The 23,057-nt window shown below is 42.0% G+C and overlaps 1 protein-coding gene across 5 annotated transcripts in view; it reads left to right on the forward strand.

The window, feature by feature from the left end:
• Positions 1 to 23,057, forward strand: part of dhrs7b (dehydrogenase/reductase (SDR family) member 7B) — a 44,375-nt gene that overhangs the window by 15,084 nt on the left and 6,234 nt on the right. For 3 of the 5 annotated variants that reach the window (XM_063058967.1, XM_063058968.1, XM_063058970.1), the window contains exons 2-5: positions 431 to 606; positions 2,020 to 2,135; positions 2,737 to 2,947; positions 8,618 to 8,710. In XM_063058967.1, coding sequence (XP_062915037.1) covers positions 431 to 606; positions 2,020 to 2,135; positions 2,737 to 2,947; positions 8,618 to 8,710 — 596 coding nt within the window. Of the gene's footprint in view, positions 1 to 81; positions 193 to 430; positions 607 to 2,019; positions 2,136 to 2,736; positions 2,948 to 8,617; positions 8,711 to 23,057 lie in introns of those variants that run through there. The other 2 variants (XM_063058969.1, XM_063058971.1) reach the window with 2 other exon arrangements.

Below are 23,057 nucleotides of genomic sequence, written 5' to 3' on the forward strand. Positions count from 1 at the left end.
AAATTAAAGCCAAGTTTGGATGAGACCAGCTATCCAAACTTAAAATAGAATTCACAGCTGCTGGTAAGTGATGTCATTTTGTCTTTGCGTGTCCTCTCTGAGTTTGCAGTTCACTGGTTGGAAATTAGTTCAGCTAAGTCTGGACACCGCTCAATGATCTAGTGCCGTACGTTTGCAGGTGCGATTTTTCGGGTGAGAGATTTATCAAGGTCTTGTTTGTTCCCTTAGGTAGTTGGATCACACCATGCTATTCAAAAAGCAGAGCAATTTGTTTCAGTCCATTAAAGCCATTTTAAACCCTGGGATTTCATGCCTGTCAGGCTATCTAGACGCGGCACATTTTCCTCTTAACTCTGGTGCAGCTAATTGGTAGGCACTGGAAGCGTTATGCTTGGATTTTTAAATGTTATTTTCTCTCCATAATCCCCAGGAGAATGCTGTACAAAGGGACTCTTGTGCAAGTAACGTCGTCAAACTTCCTGCCATTGCTGCTGGGTAGTGCAGGCCTTATCATTTTATACAGGCTACTGCAGCAGATGAAAGAGAAAGCTTGCATTCAGGATGCTGTGGTGGTCATAACAGGAGCAAGTTCTGGCCTTGGTAAAGGTAAGTAAAACCAGAGGAGTTCATAATGCTTCCATTCCTCTTGCCTTCCCTCCTGAGCTTCTAATCTGTTTACCATGTTGCTAATGTTTGCCACCTTTTCCTGAAAATATAATACATAAATTGTCTCTTCCTCAAAGTGTTTACCTCTGATTTGGTGCCTAAGATGGTGTAACACTGAAGAGGGTCATTTGTTTGTTTTTGCCAGTACTGGTCTTTGAAAGACCGATCAAGTTAGTCACACGCTCTTATTCCTATGGTCCTGCATGCTCTCCTTTTTCAAGTATTTACTGGTTCCTGTTTGTAAGTTATTATTGAATCTACCTCCACTATCTATTCTGGAGTACAAGAACTTGCTATATCAAAAAAAAATGCTCCTTTTTATTATCTTTAAACTGTATCCAATTACTGTAAATAGTTCCTTCAATATTTACTGTGTCAATATTCTCTTTTTATAGCTTTCTTACATCCCTACTTCACCTTGAACACCATTGGCTGCCAAATGCTTAAAGTCTGGAATTCCTTGCTTAAACATCTGCTCCTCTTCATCTGTTATGTTTTAAAATGCTCTATAAAAGTTCAAATTTAATTATCATTCAATTATGCAGGAATATAGCCAAACGAAACAGCGTTCCTCTAGGGCCAAGGTGTGAAACACATTGCACACAGCACGCTGCAGATAGCACATAGCACATATAGCTCATGTGGTTATGATAGCAGAAAAACATACAGTCACAAAGAAAAATAGTAATAGAGCCCAGGTCCTTGAGTGACATGGCTTATAGATTAATGGTAAATTGTTCTGGCCTAGGTTGTTCTTCCACCGAGTGAACGCCGATGTGAGGGGCCGACAACCAACCCAGCACAGACTCCAGCGCACCCACAGAGCCCTCTGCTCTCTCCCACACTGCCTCTGATGTCTCCTACCCAGGCAACTGCAATAGGGGACCCTGTGACGTGAGGACCTGGTCCTTGCCACAACTGAGGCAACGTATCTCCCCTGCTGTCTGTCTCCTCAATGTACCAGTGAACTGGACTTGCAGTGTTCTATATTATTAATGTCCAACAGGGTCTTGTGATCACAATGAAAACGTCCAAGACAATCACTTGCACCATGTAACACTTCAGCACAACAATAGTATGCAGCAAGTCCAGGCAACAATAGTACCCCATAAGTTCAGCTCCTTTGCTATTGAGCAACTTGCTGATGGAATAGTCCTGATGTGATATTCTTGGTGTTCTTAGTAAAGGACGAACATCTTACCAGAAGCCCCACAACTCGGGCCAGGGTACTAAATAGTGTTTGATAACACTTGTGTGAGGTACCTTGGGCACATTTTGCTCTCTTAGAGTTGCTATAGAAATGCAAATATTGTTGCTGTTGAAGCTAAAACTGATGATTTTTGTCTTCACCAGATTGTGCAAGAGTCTTTCATGCAGCAGGTGCAAAGCTGGTATTATGTGGCCGGGACAGGGAGAAGCTGGACGGACTCGCAAAGGAACTGACAGAAATGGCAAATGGCAAGAGAAAAGTAGGATACGAGTAATGATGCATGTTAGTTAACGATCACAAAGCTAAATGCCATAAATTTGAAGTGGTTGTGAGTAAACCCAGTAAAGAAACTAAACAGAAATTCACTTATCCAGAGAATGGTACTTGAGGGGAAGCTAGATGAAAAAATAAGACATGGGAGCAGAATTAGGCCATTTGTCCCATCATGTCTGCTCCGCCATTCAGTTACGGCAGATTTATTAGCCGCCTCAACCCCTTTCTCCTGCCTTTTCACTGTAACCTTTGATGCCCTTACAGAAAAAGGAATGTAAATGTATTTGAATAGATTAACATAATGAACGATAAACACCAGCATGACCTCCAATGTTATAACATGTTAGAAAAGCGCCAATGGTGCTCTGGCTGCTGTCGACTCAAAAATGAGTGCAGCAGCCAAATAAGTTGAAAACTGGTAATCAATATTGTCTCTTTCAGTTACATTTTGAATTGAGTTACTTACCTCTTGGCTCATGGTAAAGGGGACCTACCAATTGCCATTGTAATCAGGTAAAATACACTTGTGTATATTGGAAAAATAAATCATTACATGGTTTAATCCTCTCATCTTTGCTTGTCCATAGACATACACACCTCATGTGGTGACCTTTGATCTAGCAGATGTGGACTCGGTGAGCAGCAGTGCAGAAAAGATTCTTAATTGTTACGGCCAGGTGGATGTACTGATAAATAACGCAGGCATCAGTTACCGTGGAAACATCCTGGAAACTGCTGTTAGTGTTGATAAAGATGTAATGAATGTCAACTATTTTGGACCAGTGGCTTTAACAAAAGGTAGTGTTTACTTGCATATTCTGTAAGGCTTCACCAATCTTTATTTTCCAGCTGAACTGCCCAGTCCACAAGTCTTCACTTTAGAGGACATTTTTTTTTCTCCATTTTCTGTCGTAGCAGGGTCATTGAACATCTAGAAGGGTACCTGGTGTAAAACCCTTGTATAAAGAAGTGTTTTGTTTCAATAGCCTCTACTCCCTCATTAAGGAGAAGGCTGAACACTCGAATCAGCAGATGCTTCTTCTTGAAATAGTCCTCCAGGTGGACAAGGCATTGAGACCTTGTTGCACTCAGAAGGTGGTACCTCCAATGCTGCAGGCATCAGTTTAGGCATGAAATATCATGGGTGTTTAAAATCTGAAAGTAATAGCAAAATGCTTGAAGTATTCAGCTGGCAAGATGGCATCTGTAGAGAGAAGCAGAGTCTATTATTTCTTATCAAAACTGTACAAAATTTGTGATTAAACAAGTGCAGTGAAGCTGGGGAGGAAGAAGAAGAACAAAAGAGATCTGTTCTGCTACAATGCAGGAGGGATTAAATGCAATGGTTATTACGATCCAAGACAAAGGGTAATTGTAACAAATGGAAACAGAAGATACAGTACTGTAGGTTCAGAGAATATGATAATAAGAGTAGTAGAATAGTTATATGAAGCTTTAGAAGCCATTGTTGGGTTTGAAAAGCTGTAATGTACTTAAAGATCTTGTTCCTCAACTTTACTTTGAGCTTCATTGAAACAGCAGGAAACTGAGAACAGAGGTCAAAAGGGTCGGAAAGTACTTAGTGATTAACAGATGATCAGGAGCTTGGAGCTTTGCTTCTGATCTTCCTCCACTAACACCAAACCTTAGTTTTCAACAAAGCTTTTGGTTTCTTCCTTTTCATACTCATCACAGTGAATTTGCCTGTGTACTTTTAAGCCCTTTTTCCACCTGTTTGGTTTGCAATTTTACACCTTGTGCAGTGGAATCTTCAGAATTGTGGATTTACCCACTTGCCTTTTGGTTTCTCAAGATCTTTGTATTGTAAACTTGAATAGTCTACTATATCTTTATGATACATGTGAACTATCAACACAAATGAAATATTGTCACTGAACTTGCTGACAAGGACAGCATTGTTGTCTCCCAGACAAACTCTGCCCTGCAAAGTACCAGATCTGTGGCACTTTCTTTCGGACAATCACCCCACTGAACATTTATCTGTCATTTCCCAGACTGCCACTGATCTCACTTCTTAAGGTATTCATGGCCTCTAACATCACTGTCCTAAACATGCACAGCTTGTGTCGACCTCCTTCCCAGGATCCACAAGAAAAGTCCTGATACACTCACTGTTTCTACCTAGTCATACTTCATGAAAGTTTTTAATTCTTTATCTCTGCACCATTCCCACCTTTCCACCTGCATCTTCTACAATTCTAATCCCATCTGCAACCTTAGACTTCATTTTAAATAAAGAATACCTTTGAATTGGAATTCTTTCCCTTTAAGGGTTGCTATAGAAAGAACATGGGCAAGATCATTACTTAGGGTCATATTGACAGAAAACTAGAGCACAGAAACAGGCCCTTCAGCCCATCTAGTCAGTACCAACTATTACTCTGCATCGTCCTATCAACCTGCACCTGGACCAAAGCCCTCCCATCTATGTACCTATCCATACTTCTCTTAAATATTGAAAACGAACCAGCATTCACCACGTCCACTGGCAGTTCCTTTCAAATTCTTACCACCCTCTGAGTGAAGAAGTTCCCCCTCATGTACCCCTTAAATATTTCACCTTGCACCCTTAATCTATGGACTCACTTTCAAGGACTCTTCATCTCATGTTCTTACTTATTGCTATTTATTATTATTATTCCTTTCTTTTTGTATTTGCACCGTTTTCTTTTGCACACTGGTTGAATGCCCAAATTGGTGTGGTCTTTCATTGATTCTGTTATGGTTATTACTCCATGGATTCATTGAGTATGCCTGCAAAACGATGAATCTCAGGGTTGAATATGGTGACATATATGTACTTAGATAGTAAATTTACTTTGAACTTTGAATTCATGACCTCTAGTTCTGATCTCACCCAACCTCAGTTGAAAAAAGGCTGGTTGTATTTACCCTATCAATACCCCTCATAATTTTATGTACCTCATTCAAAACTCCCCTCATTCTCCCCAGCACCAATCACTTGTGACATTTTGGTAATTCTACGGATTGGTCTTGAAAAACAGTGCAAGTGAAATGCCTCCAGTCACACCTGTTCATCTATGTTCGGTACAGGCACTTTAATTTTCACTTGTTAAGTAGCAAGTCTGTAATTCTACAGGAAACACAACACTGATGGAACTGCTTCCAGAAGGAAGCATTAAGCAGGGACATCTTCTACTCCCTCATGTTTCTATTTGTGGCCCTCTATGTCCTTTTCAGTTTGTAAACTAAAATAACTAATGTATAAACTTTAAAATATATTGTTTGATGTACAGTCGTTTAAGTTCTCACTTGGTTTAACATTTCATTGAAAGGTAACAGTGTAGCACTGCTTCAGCCTGACGTGCTATGTCAGCTGATGGTGCTGCCATCAAATCCATGGCTGTGGTGTTTTGAAGAAGACCAGGAAAGTTGACCCCTGGCCTGGACAATAATCATCCCTCAATCAACTTCACTAAATTGAGTTAATCCTTGTTACTATTGTCAGTTATCGGATCTAGCTGTGTTCAAATTTATTGCTGTGTTTTCCACAATAGAACAGTGGCTATAATTCTAAATTACTTCATTGTTTTGAGGTTATCAGAGATGCTCCAGAAATGAGTATCTTTTTTTTTTAACATGGCTTCAATGAACAGTGTGCAGGTTGTTACTGTCCATTGAAGCTTGCTATAAAATGGAGTGTGGTATCTAATGGGTGAAAACAGGGTTAAACATAACTAAGATGGCCTTCAGAGTCTGATAATAATCAAAGTTCAAAGTACTGAAAGTAAATTTATTGTCAAAGTGCATATATGTCACCACATATTTGCAACCCTGAAGTTTGTCTTTTTGCAAGCATATACAGAAAATCTAAGAAATACAATAGAATCAATGAAAGACTATACCCAGTAGGACAAACAAACAACCCATGTACAAAGGATAACAATCTGTGCAAATGCAAAAGGGAAATAAATAAATAAGCAATATTTATCGAAAACGTGAGATGAGAGTCCTTGATGGTGAGTCCATAGGTTGTGGGAACATTTCAGTGATGGGACACAGTGAAGTTTTCCCCTCTTGTTCAAGAGCCTGATGGTTGAGGGGTGATAGCTGTTTCTGTTCTTGGTGGCGTGAGTTCTGAGGCTCCTGTACCACCTTTCTGATGGCAGCAGCGAGAAGGGAACATGGCCTGAGTGGTGGGGATCCCTGATGATGGATGTTGTTTTCCTGTGACAACACTCCATGTTGATGTGCTCTATGATGGAGAGGACTATACCCATGATGGACTGGACCGTAGCCACTACTTTTTGTGGGATTTTCCATTCAAGGGCATTGGTGTTTCCATACCAGGCCATGATGCAACTAGTCAATATACTCTCCACCACACATCTATAGAAGCTTGTCAAAGTTTTAGATGTCATGCCTAATCTTCGTAAACTCCTAAGGAAATAGAGGTGCTGTTGTGCTCTCTTTGTAATTGCACTTGTGTGCTGGGCTCAGGACAGTTCCTCAGAAATGACAACACCGAAGAATTTAAAGTTGCTGACCCTCTCCACCTCTGATCCTCCTACAAGGACTGGCTCATGGACCTTGGGTTTCCTCCTTTTGAGGTCAATAATCAGCTCTTTGTTCTTGCTGATATTGAATGAAGGTTGTTGTGGCACCACTCAGCAAGATTTTCAGTATCTCTCCTATATGCTGATTGGTCACCACCTTTGATTTGACCAACAGCAGTGATGTCTGCAAACATACATATGGCATTGGAGCTGTGCTTAGTCTCAGAGTCATAAGTGTGAAGTGAATATAGGGGGGCTAAGCACACAGCTTTATGGTACACTTGTGCTGATGGAGATTGTGAAGGAAATATTGCCAATCCAAACTGACTGGGGTCTGCAAGTGAGGAACCAGCCTTTTTTCAACTGAGGTTGGGTGAGATCTGAATGCGTAGTGACGTGTTGAGGCCAAGGTCTTGAAGCTTGCTGATTAGTTTTGAGGGGATGATATTGCTGAATGCTAAGCTGTAGTTGAGACAGAGCATCCTGATTTATGCATCTTTGCTGTTCAGATGTTCCAGGGTTGAGTGAAGAGCCAATGAAAAGGCAGCTGCTGTTTAGTGCTGTACTGGTAGGCAAATTGGAGTGAATCTAAGCCAGTTCTCAGGCAGGAGTTGATGTGTTTCATTACCAACTTCTCAAAGTACCTCATTGTAGTGAGTGTAAGTGCTGTTGGAGAGAGTCATTGAGGTACCTCGAAAGCAGATTGGTACCTCAGACTGCTAAAGCAGGAGATTAAAAATATTGTTGAGAACTCCAGCCAGTTAATCAGCATAGATCTTTAGTACTCGGCCAGGTATCCCATCTGGGCTAGATGCATTCCATAGGTTCACCCTCTCCCTCCCCCACCCCCAGAAGAATGCTCTCACGTCAGCCTCAGACTGAAATCAAAGGGTCATCGGGGCCTGTGGGAGTTTGTGAAGGCTCCTCCATGTTTTGATGGTCAAAGTAAGCATAGAAGGCATTGAGCTCATCAGGGAGCAAAGAAATGTTGTCACCTATGTTGCTTCGTTTCACTTTGTAAGAAGTAAGAGCATTCAAACCCTGCCACAGCTGTTGAATACCTTTCAGTGATTCAAGTTTGGTCTGGAGTCGCTACTTTGCACATGAGGTGCCATTGTGGAACTATCTTATTTGGTCGCCAGACCTTAATGTCACTGATTTGGCCCTCAGCAGACTGTGGATCTCATAGTTCATCTATGGCTTCTGGTTGTGGAAGGCTGAGTGATTTTGTGGGGACACACTCATCCATGACTTGTTTTAATAAAGATTTTTAAAAATTTGAAAGGTCAAAAGAATTTCCAGTAATTATATAGTCGAGTAGGTTCACCACCCTCCAGCATTGTTATGAATGGGATCTGCTATTTCATCACTTAATGGAAACTGGAGCTAGTTTGACTTAATGTGGGAAAAACTCAGTTTAATGCTAGAGAGCTGCTGAAGTAATTCCCAACTATTATCTGAACCACTAAGTTAAGTTGCAATCCAAACTTTGGGACATTTAAAGTGCAAGGTCAAATATTTATTTTTGAAACATATTCATTGTCAGGATGAGAGAAATGTAGCAGTCAGTCTGTGCGCAGGAAACTTCCATAAACAGCAGCATGATTATCTTGAGACAAGATTCAGAATCCTGGATAATATCCCCTATTACTCTTTTAAAAAGTTGCCACAGAAAAAGCTTCGGTTAACATTTGTAGTATTCAATATGGGTGCATCAGTAAGTACCATCGGTAGATTCTACTTTTTCTTCCTGCTGACTTTGTAAGAAATGACTTGTTGATCTTTGTAATTGATGAATTAATATATCTTTGCATAGGATGAACAGTTGTATTGAACTGGCTACTAATGGTGGGTGACTGGGAAATGCTTTGGATACATAGTATATCACAGTATAGTGAAACACATTAACTCTTGTCACTTACTATTGCAGCCATCCTACCTTCTATGGTGCAAAGAAAAATGGGACATATCGTGGTAATTAGCAGTGTCCAAGGGAAAATAGCAATTCCATTTCGATCTGCATGTAAGTATTGCAAAGAAATCAGTATTGTACATTTCCATGTGCCCTTCAATCACCAGTACTGGGTGGACAAATGAATTGTGTCTTGAATGATAAATGCACTGGGGCACTTTAGGGCCTCAAGAGGTTTCTTGTTAACGAAATTCATTGTCTGCATGTGGATTTTAGAAATATTTTGTGCACACATTTGCTGGAAATTGAAGCCTATAATAGCATAAAGAAGGTGACAGTGAATTATGGACTTGAATAAAATCCTGTCTTTTCCATTAACAAATGAGAAATAAATGGGCAAGACTACAGAAGAGGAGGAGAATGAGAGTAAAGTCACTACGGAAAGTAAAGAGAGGAGGAATGATATCAAAGAGGCAAAGGCTTAATAAAAAAAATAAAATTTATCTCAAAATTATTTAAAATAATTAACTTCAGGGAGGAAACAACATTTCTTTATGATGTTTTGAGCAAGGGAGTGTGATTAACATTCATTGTGCCATAGTTGCCGTGGAGACGTTAGATTGTGCATAGTTAGGCAGTTGGCAAGGGTCAATAAAAAGAAATTAACTTTAAGTGGAGTGGCCATTGTGTGAGTGGGCCAGTTAGAATGGGGTGCTCAGGCTTTGGCAAGGAGAGGCAAAGGCTGTAGGGAGATTTCTGTTTATTTTTTCTTTTTCTTACTGCACAGTTAGAGCATGGGGGTTGCCGGGCATGGTTGTGGAATGCTCTTCTTGCGGGATGTGGAAAAGTAGGGAGGCCTCCAGTGTCCCTGACGACTATACCTGCAAGAAGTGCATCAATCTGTAGCTTCTTTCAGACCATATTAAAGGAATTCGGCCTGGAACTGGATGAATTTCGATCATTCGGGAGGCTAAGGGATTTATCAACAGGGAGGTAGTTGCATGCAAGGTGCAGAATATGCATAACTGGGTAACTGTCAGGAAGGGGAAAGTGGATAGGCAGCCATTGCAGAGTAAAGCTCAATTTATACTTCTGCGTTAAATGTACGCCGTAGGTACTGCATACCCTACGCCGTACCATACGTCGTAGGGTGACGTGCACCTCCCCAAAAATGTAACTTGCGCATTGCAGTGACGCAGACTGCAACAACTGTGATTGGTCCACTTGGTAGCATCGCATTTCCTCATACGCATTTCCGGTTGCTTTTCTCCGCCATGTCTGTACACTGATGCGAAATAAACGGTTGGAGACGATGAACCAAATCGTCAAATCTACCACCCAACATCTGAAAATATTTGAAATGCATTTCCTCGTCCATGTCTCTCACGAAGAAACTCAACACAGTGGCATAGAAACCCCACCGCCAACTAGTGTTTTGGCGGTGAATTGCAGAGCGACGCAGACGCAACTAAGCATGCTTGATACGGCGTAGGGCTATGCAAAAGCATGAGTCAGGCCTACGGCGTAGCCCATAGGCACAAACTGTGGCCATTCCACTCAATAACAGGTATACTGTTATGGATACCGTTGTGGAGGATTACATAGCAGAGGAAAGCCACAACGGTCAGGTTTCTGGCACAGAGTCTGGCTCTGTGGCTCAGATTGGGAGAGGGGAGAAGAGTGCAACAGTGATAGAGGGTTCCATAGTTAGTGAAGCAGACACAAGATTCTGTGGATGTGAAAGAGATACCTGGATGGAATATTGCCTCCCAGGTGCCAGGGTCAGGGATGTCTCAGATCGGGTCCACAGCATTCTAAAAGGGGAGAATGAGCAGCTGGAAGTCATGGTACATATTGCTACAAATGTCGTGGCTAAGAAAAAGGAGAGGGTCCTGAAGAGAGAATATAGGGAGTTAGGTAGAAAGCTGAAAAGCAGGACCTCTTGGGTAGTAATCTCTGGGTTGCTGCCTGTTCTAGGCACACTGAAGGTAAGAATATGATGATTTGCCAGATGAATGAGTGGCTGACGATTTGGTGCAGGGGGCAGGGTTTCAGATTTCTGGATCATATGCATCTCTTCTGGGAAAGGTATAACCTGTACAAAAAGAACAGGTTACACCTGTACCCAGGGGACCAATATCCTTGCGGGCAGGTCTACTAGAGCTCTTTCAGAGTATTTAGACTAATTTGGCAGGGGGATGGGAACCAGAGTGATAGGGCTGAGGATGGGACAGTTGATATACAAGTAGGTGCTTTGTGTATTGAGACTGAGGCAGGACAGGCAGATTATAAGGTAAAATTGCAGTGAGTGAGATGCGTTGAAGTGTAACATGGGAGCAAAATCGAAAAGTGATGAATACAGGCCTGACAGTGTTGTATTTGAATGTACGTAGTATATAGAATAAGACAGATGATCTTATAGCGCTGTTGGCAGGTATGGCATTGTGGGTATCGCTCAGTTGTGGCTGAAAGATCATAGTTGGGAGCTTAACATCCAGGGATACACATTGTATCAAAAGGACAAGCTGTTAGGCAGAGGAGGTGGGGTGGCTTTGCTGGTATAAAGTGAAATTAAATCCTATAGAAAGAAGTGACATAGGAGAAACTGTAAAGGTAAAAAAGGCTCTGATGGGAGTTACAGTACTGTGCAAAAGTTATAGGCACCCTAGATTTTTTATTGAAATTTTGTTTTAGATTTTAATTTTTGTCTTCTGTATTAGTGTATCAACAGAAAAGAACAAATTTTAGATTTCCAAACATTCATTTTCCAAAAAATTAACTGTTAGAAAATTTTTTTGTATTTCATTGAAGAAAGTAAGATATTAAGTAATCGACCACTTTTCAAATAAAAACTTTGATGACTTTTTAGGTATACAGCCTAGTACATGATTAAACAAAGATAACAGATAGATACGTGACCCCCTAAATGGATGGCAGGATGGAGACGCATCTGTACCAAAGGAGGCGTAAGGCGCTCCTTCCCTCCACTAGCCTGCAGGTCACCCTTGGACAAAGTGTAGCACCTGCTTAGCACCCCTGATTAAGGTCACGTGAAGCCACGGGATCAGGTGTTGGACAGTTGTATGAGCAGCTGGTGCATATCACACCAAGTAATGGTTATGCACCCATTGACACCAGGCAGACAATCTCTGAAGAGTATTGACCGTAAGATATAGGAGCAGAATTAGGCTACTTGCCCATCAAGTCTGCTCCACCATTTCATCATGGCCGATCCATTTTCCCTTTCAGCTCCAGTCTCCTGCCTTCTCTCCATATCCCTTATGCCCTGACTAATCAAGAATCTGTCAACCTCTGCTTTAATTATACCCAATGACTTGGCTTCAACAGCTGCCTGTGGCAACGAATTCCACAGGTTCACCACTCTCTGCCTAAGAAATGCCTCCTTATCTCCCCTCTATTCTGAGGCTGTGTCCTGTGGTCTTAAACTTTCCCACCATGGGAAACATCCTCTCCACATACACTATATCGAGGCCCTTCAACTTTCAATGAGGTCACTCCTCATTCTTCTGAATTCTAGTGAATACAGGCCCAGAGCCATCAAATGTTCCTCATATGACAAGCCTTTTTTTTTTCCTGGAATCATTTTCGCTAACCTCTTTTCTACCATCTCCAATGTCAGCATATCCTTTCTTAGATAACAGGCCCAAAATCTAGCCATGATGGAATGGCGGAGCAGACTGGATGGGTTGAACGGCCTAATTCTACTCTATGTTTTATGGTCTAAAACTATTCATAAGACTTGAAGTGAGGCCCCTCACCAGTGCTTTATAAAGCCTCAATGTTACACCCTTGCTTTTATATTCCCTACTCCTGTCGAAGTGAATGCCAACATCACATTTGCCTTCCTCACCACAGACTCAACCTGCAAATTAACCTTTAGGGAATCCTACATGAGGACTCCCAAGTCGATTTGCACCTCAGATTTTTGAATTTTGTCTCCATTTAGAAAAAGTCAATCTTTTTATTTCTTCTACTGAAGTGCATGGCCATACACTTCCCAACACTGTATTCCATCTGCCACCACAAGTCCTTCTGTACCCTCTCTGCTTCTTTAAAACTGCCTGCCCCTCCACCTATTTTTTATATTGTCCACAAACTTGGCCACCGAGCCATCAATTCTGTCATCCAAGTCATTGAAAAAAGAAGTGGTCCCAACATAAACCCATGTGGGACTCCATTAGTCACCGGCAGCCAACCAGAAAGGCTCCCTTTATTCCCACTCTTTGCCTCCTGACAATCAGCTGATGCTTTATCCATACTAGTATCTTTCCTGTAATACCATTGGCTCTTAGCTTGCTAAGCAGCCTCATTTGTGACACCTTGTTAAAGGCCTTCTAAAAATATAAGTACACAACATCCATCGATACTCCATTGTCTTTTCTGCTTGTTATTTCTTCAAAGATTTCCAATAGATTTTTCAGCCAAGATTTTCCCTTAAGGAAACCATGCTGACTGTGGCCTTTTTAATCATTTGCCTTCAAGTACCCCGAAACCACCTCCTTAATAATCGACTCCAACATCTTCCCAACTACTGAGTTTAGGCTAACTGGCCAAATTTCCTTTCTTTTGCCTCAATCCCTTCTTGAAAAGTGGGGTAACATTTGCAATTTTCCATTTCTCTGGAACCATGCCAAAGTCAAATGATTCCAGAAAGATCATTACCAATGTATCCACCATCTCTTTAGCTAACACTTTCGGAACTTGTGGTGTATACAATCTGGTCCAGGAGACTTATAGATAGATACTTCATTGATTCCAAAGGAAATTACAGTGTCACAGTAGCATTACAACTGCACAGATATAAATGTTAAAAGAATTTAAAAATATATTACCACAGTCTAACAGGAGGGGTCATCACTTTCCCAGCTATAGGTTGACTCATTATAGAACCTAATGGCTGAGGGTAAGAATGGCCTCATATAGCGCTCTTTGGAGCAGCACAGTTGTCTGGGTCTGTTTTTGAAAGTGCTCCTCTGTTCAGCCAAGGTAGCATACAGAGTATGAGAAACATTGTCCAGAATTGCCAGGATTTTCTGTAGAGTCTACCACAGCCAGTATGTCCAGTTTGACTACAACAACAGAGCTAGCCTTTCTAATCAGTTTATTGGGCCTATTGGCGTCACCTGGGTTGATGCCTTTGCCCCACCACACCACCGCATAGAAGTTTGTTCTGGCAACAGCAGTCTGGTAGAACATGTGAAGGAGAAGCCTGTATACTACAAAGGACCTGTCTCCTCAGGAAGTAGAGGCAACCCTGGCCATTCTTGTACACAGCCTCTGTATTGGTGCTCCACTCAAGTCTGTCATCCAGGTGCACCCCCAGGTACTTGTAGGTCATCACATCCATGTCCTCACCATCAATAGTAACAGGGAGAAAAGCGGGCATAGTCTTTGTAAAGTCCATCACCATCTTCTTTGTTTTAGTCATGTTGAGCTGCAGATGATTCTGCTTGCAACGTTTGACAAAAGCTCTCCACCAGGGCCCTGCGTTCATTCTCCTCTCCTCCCTTTATACACTCAACTATTGCTGAGTAAGCAGAGAATTCCTGTCGATGACATGACTCAGTATTTACCTTCAGACCTTCCAGTTTCTCCAGCACCATCTCCCTGGTTATGTCAACTTCACACACTTCTGCCCGTTGACACTCTTGAACCTCTGGCATACTGCTACTGTCTTCCACAGTGAAGACTGATGCAAAATACTTACTCATTTCATCTGCCATTTCCTTGTCCCCCATTACTATCTCTCCAACATCATTTTCCAGCAGTCTGATATCTACTCCTAACTCTCTTTTACACTTTATGTATCCGAGGAAACTTTTGGTATCCTCTTTAATAGTATTGGCTAGCTTACCTTCATATTCCATCTTTTCCTTCATGACCCTTTTTTAGTGGCCTTCTGTTGGTTTTTAAAAGCTTCCCAGTCCTCTAACTTCCCACTAATATTTGCTATATTATATGCCCACTATTTGGCTTTTGTGTTGGTTTTGACTTCTCTTGTCAGCCACAGTTGTGTCATCTTGCCTGTAGACTACTACTTCCTCTTTGGGATGTACTGTATATATCCTGCACCTCCCAAATTGATCCTAGATGATCCTGCTATTGCTGCTCTGCTGTCATCCCTGCCAATGTCTTCTAATCACTTTTGTCCAGCTCCTCTCTCATGCCTCTGTGATTCTCTTTACTCCACTGTAATACTGATACATCTGACTTTAGCTTCTCCTTCTCAAATTGCAGGGTGAATATTATCATATTATGATCACTTGTCCCTTTACACTAAGCTGTCTAGTCAATTTCAGTTCATTGCACTACACCCAATCCAGAATAGTTAATCCCCTTGTGGACTCAGCCACAAGCTGCTCTAAAAAGCCATATTGTGGACATTCTAGAAGTACCCTCTCTAGGGAGCCAGTGTCACCTGATTTTCCCAATCTACTTGTGTATTGAAATCCCCCATGTCTATTGTCAAATTGTCCTTCTGGCATGCTTTTTCTACCACCTGTTGTAATTTGTAGACATCTTTTTGTTTTACCAACAGAGCAACACCAACCCCTCTGCCTCCCTGCCTGTCCTTTTGATTCAGTGTGTATCCTCAGACATTATGCTCACAGCTATAATCTTCTTTCAGCCATGATTCAGTGATGGTCACAATGTCATACATGCCAATCTGTAACTGTGCTACAATTTTATGTATCTTATTCTGTATACTGTGTGTATTCAAATACAACACCTTTAGTCCTGTATTCACCCTTTTTGTTTATGCCTTCCTTGTACATTGTAACTTTGCCCTATCATTAGCCTCTCTTCGCTAGTAGTCTCACTGCACACTGCCTCTGTAAACCAACTACCTTGTCCTCAACACTGTCACTCCGGTTTGCATCCTGCTACTAAATTAGCTCAAACCCTCCTGAGTAGCTCTAGCAACCCTGCTCACAAGGATATTGGTCCCCCTTGTGTTCAGGTGTAACATGTCCCTTTTCTACAGGTTGTACCTTCCTCAGAAGAGATCCCAATGATCCATAAATCTGAACCCCAGCCCCCTGCTCCAGTTCTTCAGCCATGCACGTATCTGCCAAATCATTCTCCTCTTACCCAAAAGACACTGGGTAGACACAGTAAAGACATTGCTCGGGAGAAGGCAATGGCATTTCTGTAGAAAACTTCGCCATGGTCAATCATGGTCATGGATAGACCATGATCACCACGTTATACAATACAGCACATGATGCTGATGAACAAACAAGATGCTAATGATCAATGATATAAGGTGTTTAAATGAACTAAACAGATTAACTGAAACAAAAACTGGTGTAGAAGGAATCAAACTGGGCGAAGGCCAACCAAACTAAAAGGTGAGGGTGTGGCAGATGTGACGGTTCAACCTTCAAATCATTATTTCTTACACCATGGCAAGAGTGAGCAAAGCAACAAGACACAAGATGGTCATCCTGTATCAGCAAGGTCTCTCCCAATCAGAAATTTTGCGGTGGACAGGAGTTTCAGGATGTGTTGTTCAAGCTATTCTGAAGAAGCACGAAGAAACGTGCAAGGTTCAGGACCAGAACCACAGTGGTCAGTCGTGGAAACTGAGTGCAGCAGTTGAGAGAAATCAGAGGAAGTCGAGCACTGCTGTCAGCTTTGAACTCACAGAAACCCAAGTACACCCCTCTACAGTCCGGAGAAATTGTGTCAGAAGTGGTCTTCATGGAAGTGTTCCGCCAGAAAATTATTTCTCTGAAGTGGAAACAAAGCCAAGAAACGGGGCAGTTTGTCCGTAGAAGAGCTGGAGAGTGCTACTTGGGTGAGTGTCTGCAGCCAACAGTGAAGAATGGCAGAGGTTCCCTACAGGTTTGGGGCTGCATCTGTGTGAATGGATTTGGTGATCTGGTCACAATTAATGAAATCCTCAGAGCTGAGAAGTACAAGGAGATACTCATCCATCATGCAATACCATCAGGGAGGTGCCTGATTGGTCTCAATTCATTCTGCAGCAGGGTAATGACCCTAAACAAACAGCCAAGGTCATAAAGAGCTATCTTCAATATAAAAAAGAAAAGGCGTTCTGAAATAGTTGGTATGACCTCTACAGAGCTCTGATCTCAACGCCATTGAGGTTGTCTGGTATTACCGAGAGACAAAATCGAGCAAGACAGCCGAAGTCTGCAGAAGAACTGTGGCAAGTTCTCCAAGGTGCTTGGAACAACCTACCAGCAGATTTTCTTATAAAGCTGCAAGACTGTGCACCTAAGAGAATTGTTACTGTTATAAGTGCAAAAGGTGGTCACATCAAATGTTGCTTCAATATTTTTTTTACTGTTTACTCCTCATTACAGTATTTTTTGATATTTAGAAACTTATCATTATTTTTGAAAGCATCTTCGCTTTACAGTATTTTTTACATGTTGCATGGAATTGTATATCCAGGCCTCTGAACAGTAGCCAGAATATGGGGGTACAAATCACGAGGAGATAGAAAAGGCATGTAAAAAGGGCAATGGTACAATAGTCTTTGGGGGTTTCAGAATGCAGGTAGGTTGGAAAGATCAAGTTGGTTCTGGGCTCCAAGAGATGGAATTTGTAGAATGCCTACAAGATGACTTTTTAGATGGCAGCTTGTGGTTGAACCCACTAGAGGAAAGGCAATTCTGGATTGAGTGTAGTATAGTGAACCAGATTGGATTAGGGAGTTAACGGTAAAGGAACACTTGGGAGATAGTGATCATAATATGATAAAATTCATCATGCAATCAATTACCGAGGAGTAAAGGGAAGAAGAGGAGCTGGTTGATTGGAAGAGGACACTAATGGAGAAGATGTTAGAACAGCAGTGGCTGGAGTTTCTAGGAGCAATTACGAAGGTGCAGGATAGTTATGTCCTAATGGTGAAGAAGTATTCTAAAAGGAGGACGTTATAAAATGGAGGTTTTAACTGAAGAATGGCTGGAGTCGGTTAGCAAGGATGTTTATTATGTCAAAAATAAAACTTACAAAAATTAGCAAAAATATTGAAAATAAAACTGCAAATATTTACAATAAGTGATCTACCAAAAAACACAATTATAGGTACATGCTATGTCCATTGAGAACTCCTGGCAGCTTGATCTCTCTCAAACCTAGCCAGAACTATCTGTCCCATTTTTGTAGGCACCGGGACATACCATTTTTAATTACCCACAAAGTTAACTTCAGACCACACATGAATTAGAATATGATGCACCCTGCAATGTAGTTACAACCATATTACAAAATAGAGGTATCTACCTTAAATACAGTATAAAAAAAAAACCAATATGTACACATTTATACATCCCCATGACTAAAGAAATGGCCATGGGGATGTATATATGTGTATATATTGTATACACATTTGTATGGCAGGAAAGCACCATAAAGCCAACTCATTATAAAAATATACCAGGAAGAAGACACTGAAATATGCACACTCAGCACAACAGGGGAATGACAAGGCAATGCATTTATGTGTGTAAATGAGTGTGTATGTATGGAGTGCGTTACCAAATATTCTCCGTCACAGAGGTTGAGGCAACTGTGGCTGACAAGGGAAGCCAAAGACGACTAAAAAACAAGAGAGGGCATATAATACAGCAAAAATCTGTGGGAAGCTAGAGGATTGGAAATTTTTTTAAAAAACCAACAGAACGCAACTAAAAAAGCCATAAGGAGAGACAAGATGAAATGTGTGGATAAGGTAACCAATAATATAAAAGCAGATACCAAAAGTTTTTTTAGATATATAAAGAGTAAAAGAGGTGAGAATGGATTTGGACCACTGTAAAATGACACTGGAGAGGTGGTAATGGGGGACAAAGAAATGTCGGATTAACTAAGATATTTTGCATCGGTCTTCACTATGGAAGACACTAGCAGTGTGCCAGAGGTTTGAGAGTGAGTGTAGTCGCTATTACCAAGGAGAAGGTGTTTGGGGAAACTGAAAGGCCTGAAGATAGATAGGTCACTTGGATCAGATGGACTACACCGCAGGATTCTGAAAGAGGTAGCTGAAGAGATCGTACAGGCATTAGTACTGATCTTTCAAGAATCAATTAATCCTGGAATGGTTCCTGAGGACTGGAAAATTGCAAATGTCACTCTATTTTTTAAGAAGGGAGGGAGGCAGAAGAAAGGAAATGATGGGCCAGTTGGCCTGACTTCAGTGGTTGGGAAGATGTTGGAGTCCATTGTTAAGGATAAGGTTTCAGGGTACTTGAAGGCGCATGATAAACTAAGCCAATGTCCTAAGTGGATTTTGGCCTGTTTAACAACATGCCTCCAAGTATCCAAAATCTAAATGGAAAATCTTGCCTACCTAATTTGTTGGAATTCTTTGAGATTCAGGTAGCGCCCAATCAGCATTTGGAGGCATGTGAAGATGTAGCTCACTCAGGTTCGCAGCAGCCAATCAACAATTGGAAGTGATAAGCAAGAGCAAATAAGAATAAGGCAGAGGCAAGCGGAGTGGCCATTGTTGAAGTGGACAGTGCTGGAGAGGTTATTTGAGGCTTTAGCTTTTTGAGGCTTGAGTGAGAGAAAGCGAAAAGCCCGTAGGTAGTTTACTTATTGTTTCCTTCCTTATATTCGCACATTTAGAATAGTAGGGATGCCAGACAGGATAGTTGGATGCCTCTGTTGCAGGATGTGGGAAGGCAGGGAGACCTCCAGTGTCTCTGACGACTTCATTGCAAGAATTGCATCCAGCTGCAGCTATTAACACTCCATATTAAGGAGTTGAAGGTAAAACTGGATGAACTCTGAATCATTCAGGAGGCTGAGCGGATGTTTGACAGGACATGTATAAAGGTAGTTACTCCTAAGGTGCAGGATGCAGAAAACTGGGTAACAGGATGGTGAAAGGGGTTAAACAGCCAGTGAGGGTACCGCTGCGGCCATCCCCCTCAGCAGATATACCTTACTGATGGCCATCCCCCTCAGCAGATATACCTTACTGGTGGCCATCCCCCTCAGCAGATATACCTTACTGATGGCCATCCCCCTCAGCAGATATACCTTACTGATGGCCATCCCCCTCAGCAGATATACCTTACTGGTGGCCATCCCCCTCAGCAGATATACCTTACTGGTGGCCATCCCCCTCAGCAGATATACCTTACTGGTGGCCATCCCCCTCAGCAGATATACCTTACTGGTGGCCATCCCCCTCAGCAGATATACCTTACTGGTGGAGGGGAATGACCTAGCAGAGGAAAGTCACAGCAGTCAGGTCTCTGACACTGAGTCTGACTCTGTGGCTCAGAGGGCAAGTGGGGGAGAAGAGGTGAACTGTGGTGATAGGGGATTTGTTAGTAAGGGGAACAGAAAGGATGTTCTGTGGACGAGAACAAATTTCCCAGATGGTATGTTGCCTCCCGGGTGCCAGGGTCTGAGACATCTCGGATCAAGTCCGCAGGATTCTCAGGTTGACGGGTGAGCAGCCGGAGGTCATGGTCCATATAGGTACCATGACATGGGTAGGAAGAGGGACGAGGTTCAGCAAAATGAGTTCAAGGAGTTAGGTGCTAAGTTAAAGGACAGGACTTCCAGGGTTGTAATCTCAGGATTGCTACCTGTATCATAGAAACATAGAAAATAGGTGCAGGAGTAGGCCATTCGGCCCTTCGAGCCTGCACCGCCATTCAGTATGATCATGGCTGATCATCCAACTCAGAATCCTGTACCTGCCTTCTCTCCATACCCCCTGATCCCTTTAGCCACAAGAGCCATATCTAACTCCCTCTTAAATATAGCCAATGAACTGGCCTCAACTGTTTCCTGTGGCAGAGAATTCCACAGATTCACCACTCTCTGTGTGAAGAAGTTTTTCCTCATCTCGGTCCTAAAAGGCTTCCCCTTTATCCTTAAACTGTGACCCCTCATTCTGGACTTCCCCAACATCGGGAACAATCTTCCTGCATCTAGCCTGTCCAATCCCTTTAGGATTTTATACGTTTCAATAAGATCCCCCCTCAATCTTCTAAATCTTCTAAATCCCATCATGTACTAGTGAGGCCAGAAACAGGAATTTCATACATGGCTAAGGAGTTGGTGTATGAGGGACAGCTTTGGATTATTGGGCTGTCTTCCAGGGAAGGTGGCACTTCTACAGATGAGACTCTTTGCACCTAAACTTAAGGGTGACTAATATCCTAGCTGGAGGGTTTGCTAGTACTGCATGGGGTGTTTAAACTAGAGTTTCAGACTGATGGAACCAGACTGCCAGAACAGTTATGGAGAGGTTGTGGAGACAAATGTTGTTAACACCTCAAAGTCAGGAATCAAAAGGTTGAGCACGGTGCGACTAATGTTCTGAGCTGCATTAATTTCAATGCAAGAAGTATTGTAGGAAAGGTAGGCGAGCTCAGGGCATGGATCAACACATGGAATTATGATAATGTAGTCATTAATGAGACTTTGTTGCAGGAGGGGCAGGACTGACAGTTCAATGTTCTGGGGTTCCATTGTTTTAGATGCGACAGAGTGTGGAAGGGATTAAAGGAGAAGGGGTAGCATTACTAGTCTGGGGAAAATGTCACAGCAGGACAGCCTGGAGAGCTCATCTAGTGAGCTGTTGGGGTAGAACTGAGGAATAAGAAAGGCATGACCATGTTAACGAGGCTATATTATAGACCTCCCAACAGTCCATGGGATTTACAGGAACACATTTGTAGGGAGATCGCAGACTGTTGTAAGAAACATAAGGTTGTTATACACCCATTTTAATTCCACTTCCCATTCCCATTCCAATATGTCCATCCACAGCCTCCTTCACTATCATGATAAGACCACACTTAGGTTGGGGGAAGAGCACCTTGTATCCCATTTGGGTCGCCTCCAACCTGATGGCATAAACATCGATTCTTCAAACTTCTGGTAATGCCCCCCCCCACCCCTCCTCCATTTCCAATCCCCTTTTCCCTCGCTCACCTCATCTCCTTGTCCACCCATCACCTCATTCTGGTGCTTCTTCCCCCTTTTTCTTTCTTCCAATGCCTTCTGTCTCTTTCACGAATCAACTTACTCCTCCAGGTTTCACCTATCACCTGGTGGATCTCTCTCCCCTCCCCCACCTTTTAAACTTACACCTCAGTTTTCTTTCTCCAGTGCTACCGAAGGGTTTCGGCCCAAAATGTTGATGTACTTTTTTCCATAGATGCTGCCTGGTCTGCTGAGTTCCTCCAGTATTTTGTGTGTGTTGCACGGATTTGCAGCATCTGCAAATTTTCTTTTGTTTGTGAGGTTGTTGTAGTAGGTTATTTTAACTTTTCACATTTTGACAGGGACTCCCATACTATAAAAGGACTAGATGGGACAGAGTTTGTCAAATGTGTTCAGGAAAGTTTCCTTAATCAGTACATAGAAGTCCCAACAAGAGAGTGTGCGATATTTGATTGGCTATTAGGAAATAAGACAGGGCAGGTGACAGAAGTTTGTGTAGGGGAACACTTTGCATATAGTGATCATAATGCCATTAGTTTCAAAGTAAATATGGAAAAGGATAGGTCTGGTCCGAGGATTGAGATTCTAAATCAGAGAAAGGCCAATTTTGATGGTGTCAGAAATGATCTGGCAAGTGTGGATTGGAACAGGTTGTTTTCTGGCAAAGGTGTACTTGGTAAATGGGAGGCCTTCAAAAGTGAAATTTTGAGAGAGAAAGAAGCTTGTATGTGTTTGTCAGATAATTATAGGTAAAGATAACAGGTTTAGATAAGCTTGGTTTTCAAAAGATATTGAAAAAAGATGTCTATACTAGCTGTGAGCAAGTAGGAATAGAAATGCAAGAGAACACTTAAAAAAGAAATCAGGAGGGCTAAAAGAAGGGAGACAAGGTGAAGGAGAATCCTGAGGGAATCTATAGGTATGTTAAGAGCAGAAGGATTACAAGGGACAAAATTGGTCCTCTGGAAGATCAGAATGGTAATCTAAGCATGGAGCCAAAAGAGATGAGGGAGATCTTGAATGATTTTTTTGCATCCAATTGTATTTAAGAGACAGACACAGAATCTATGGAAGTGAGGTAAGGGAGTAGCGAGGTCATGGATCCTGTACAGACTACAGGGGAAGTGTTTGCTGTCTTGAGGTAAATCAGGGTGGATAAATCCCCAGGACCTGACAAAGTATTTCCTCGGACCCTGTGGGAGGCAATTGCAGAAACTGCAGGGGCCCTAGCAGAAATATTTAAATTATCCTTAGTGACAGGTGAGGTATTACAGATTAGCTAATGTTGTTCCACTTTTCAAGAAAGGCTCCAAAAATAAACCAGGAAATTTATAGGCCGGTGAGCCTGATATCAAAGGAAAGTTATTGGAAGATATTCTAAGGACCTTGTCAAAAGCTTTGTTAAAGTCCAAGTAGACCACATCCATTGCCTTGCCTTCAACAACTTTCCCAGTAACTACCTTGAAAAACTCTATATGGTTTGTTA

Source organism: Mobula hypostoma, chromosome 9, assembly GCF_963921235.1.
Source record: "Mobula hypostoma chromosome 9, sMobHyp1.1, whole genome shotgun sequence".
Lineage (NCBI taxonomy): Eukaryota > Metazoa > Chordata > Chondrichthyes > Myliobatiformes > Myliobatidae > Mobula > Mobula hypostoma.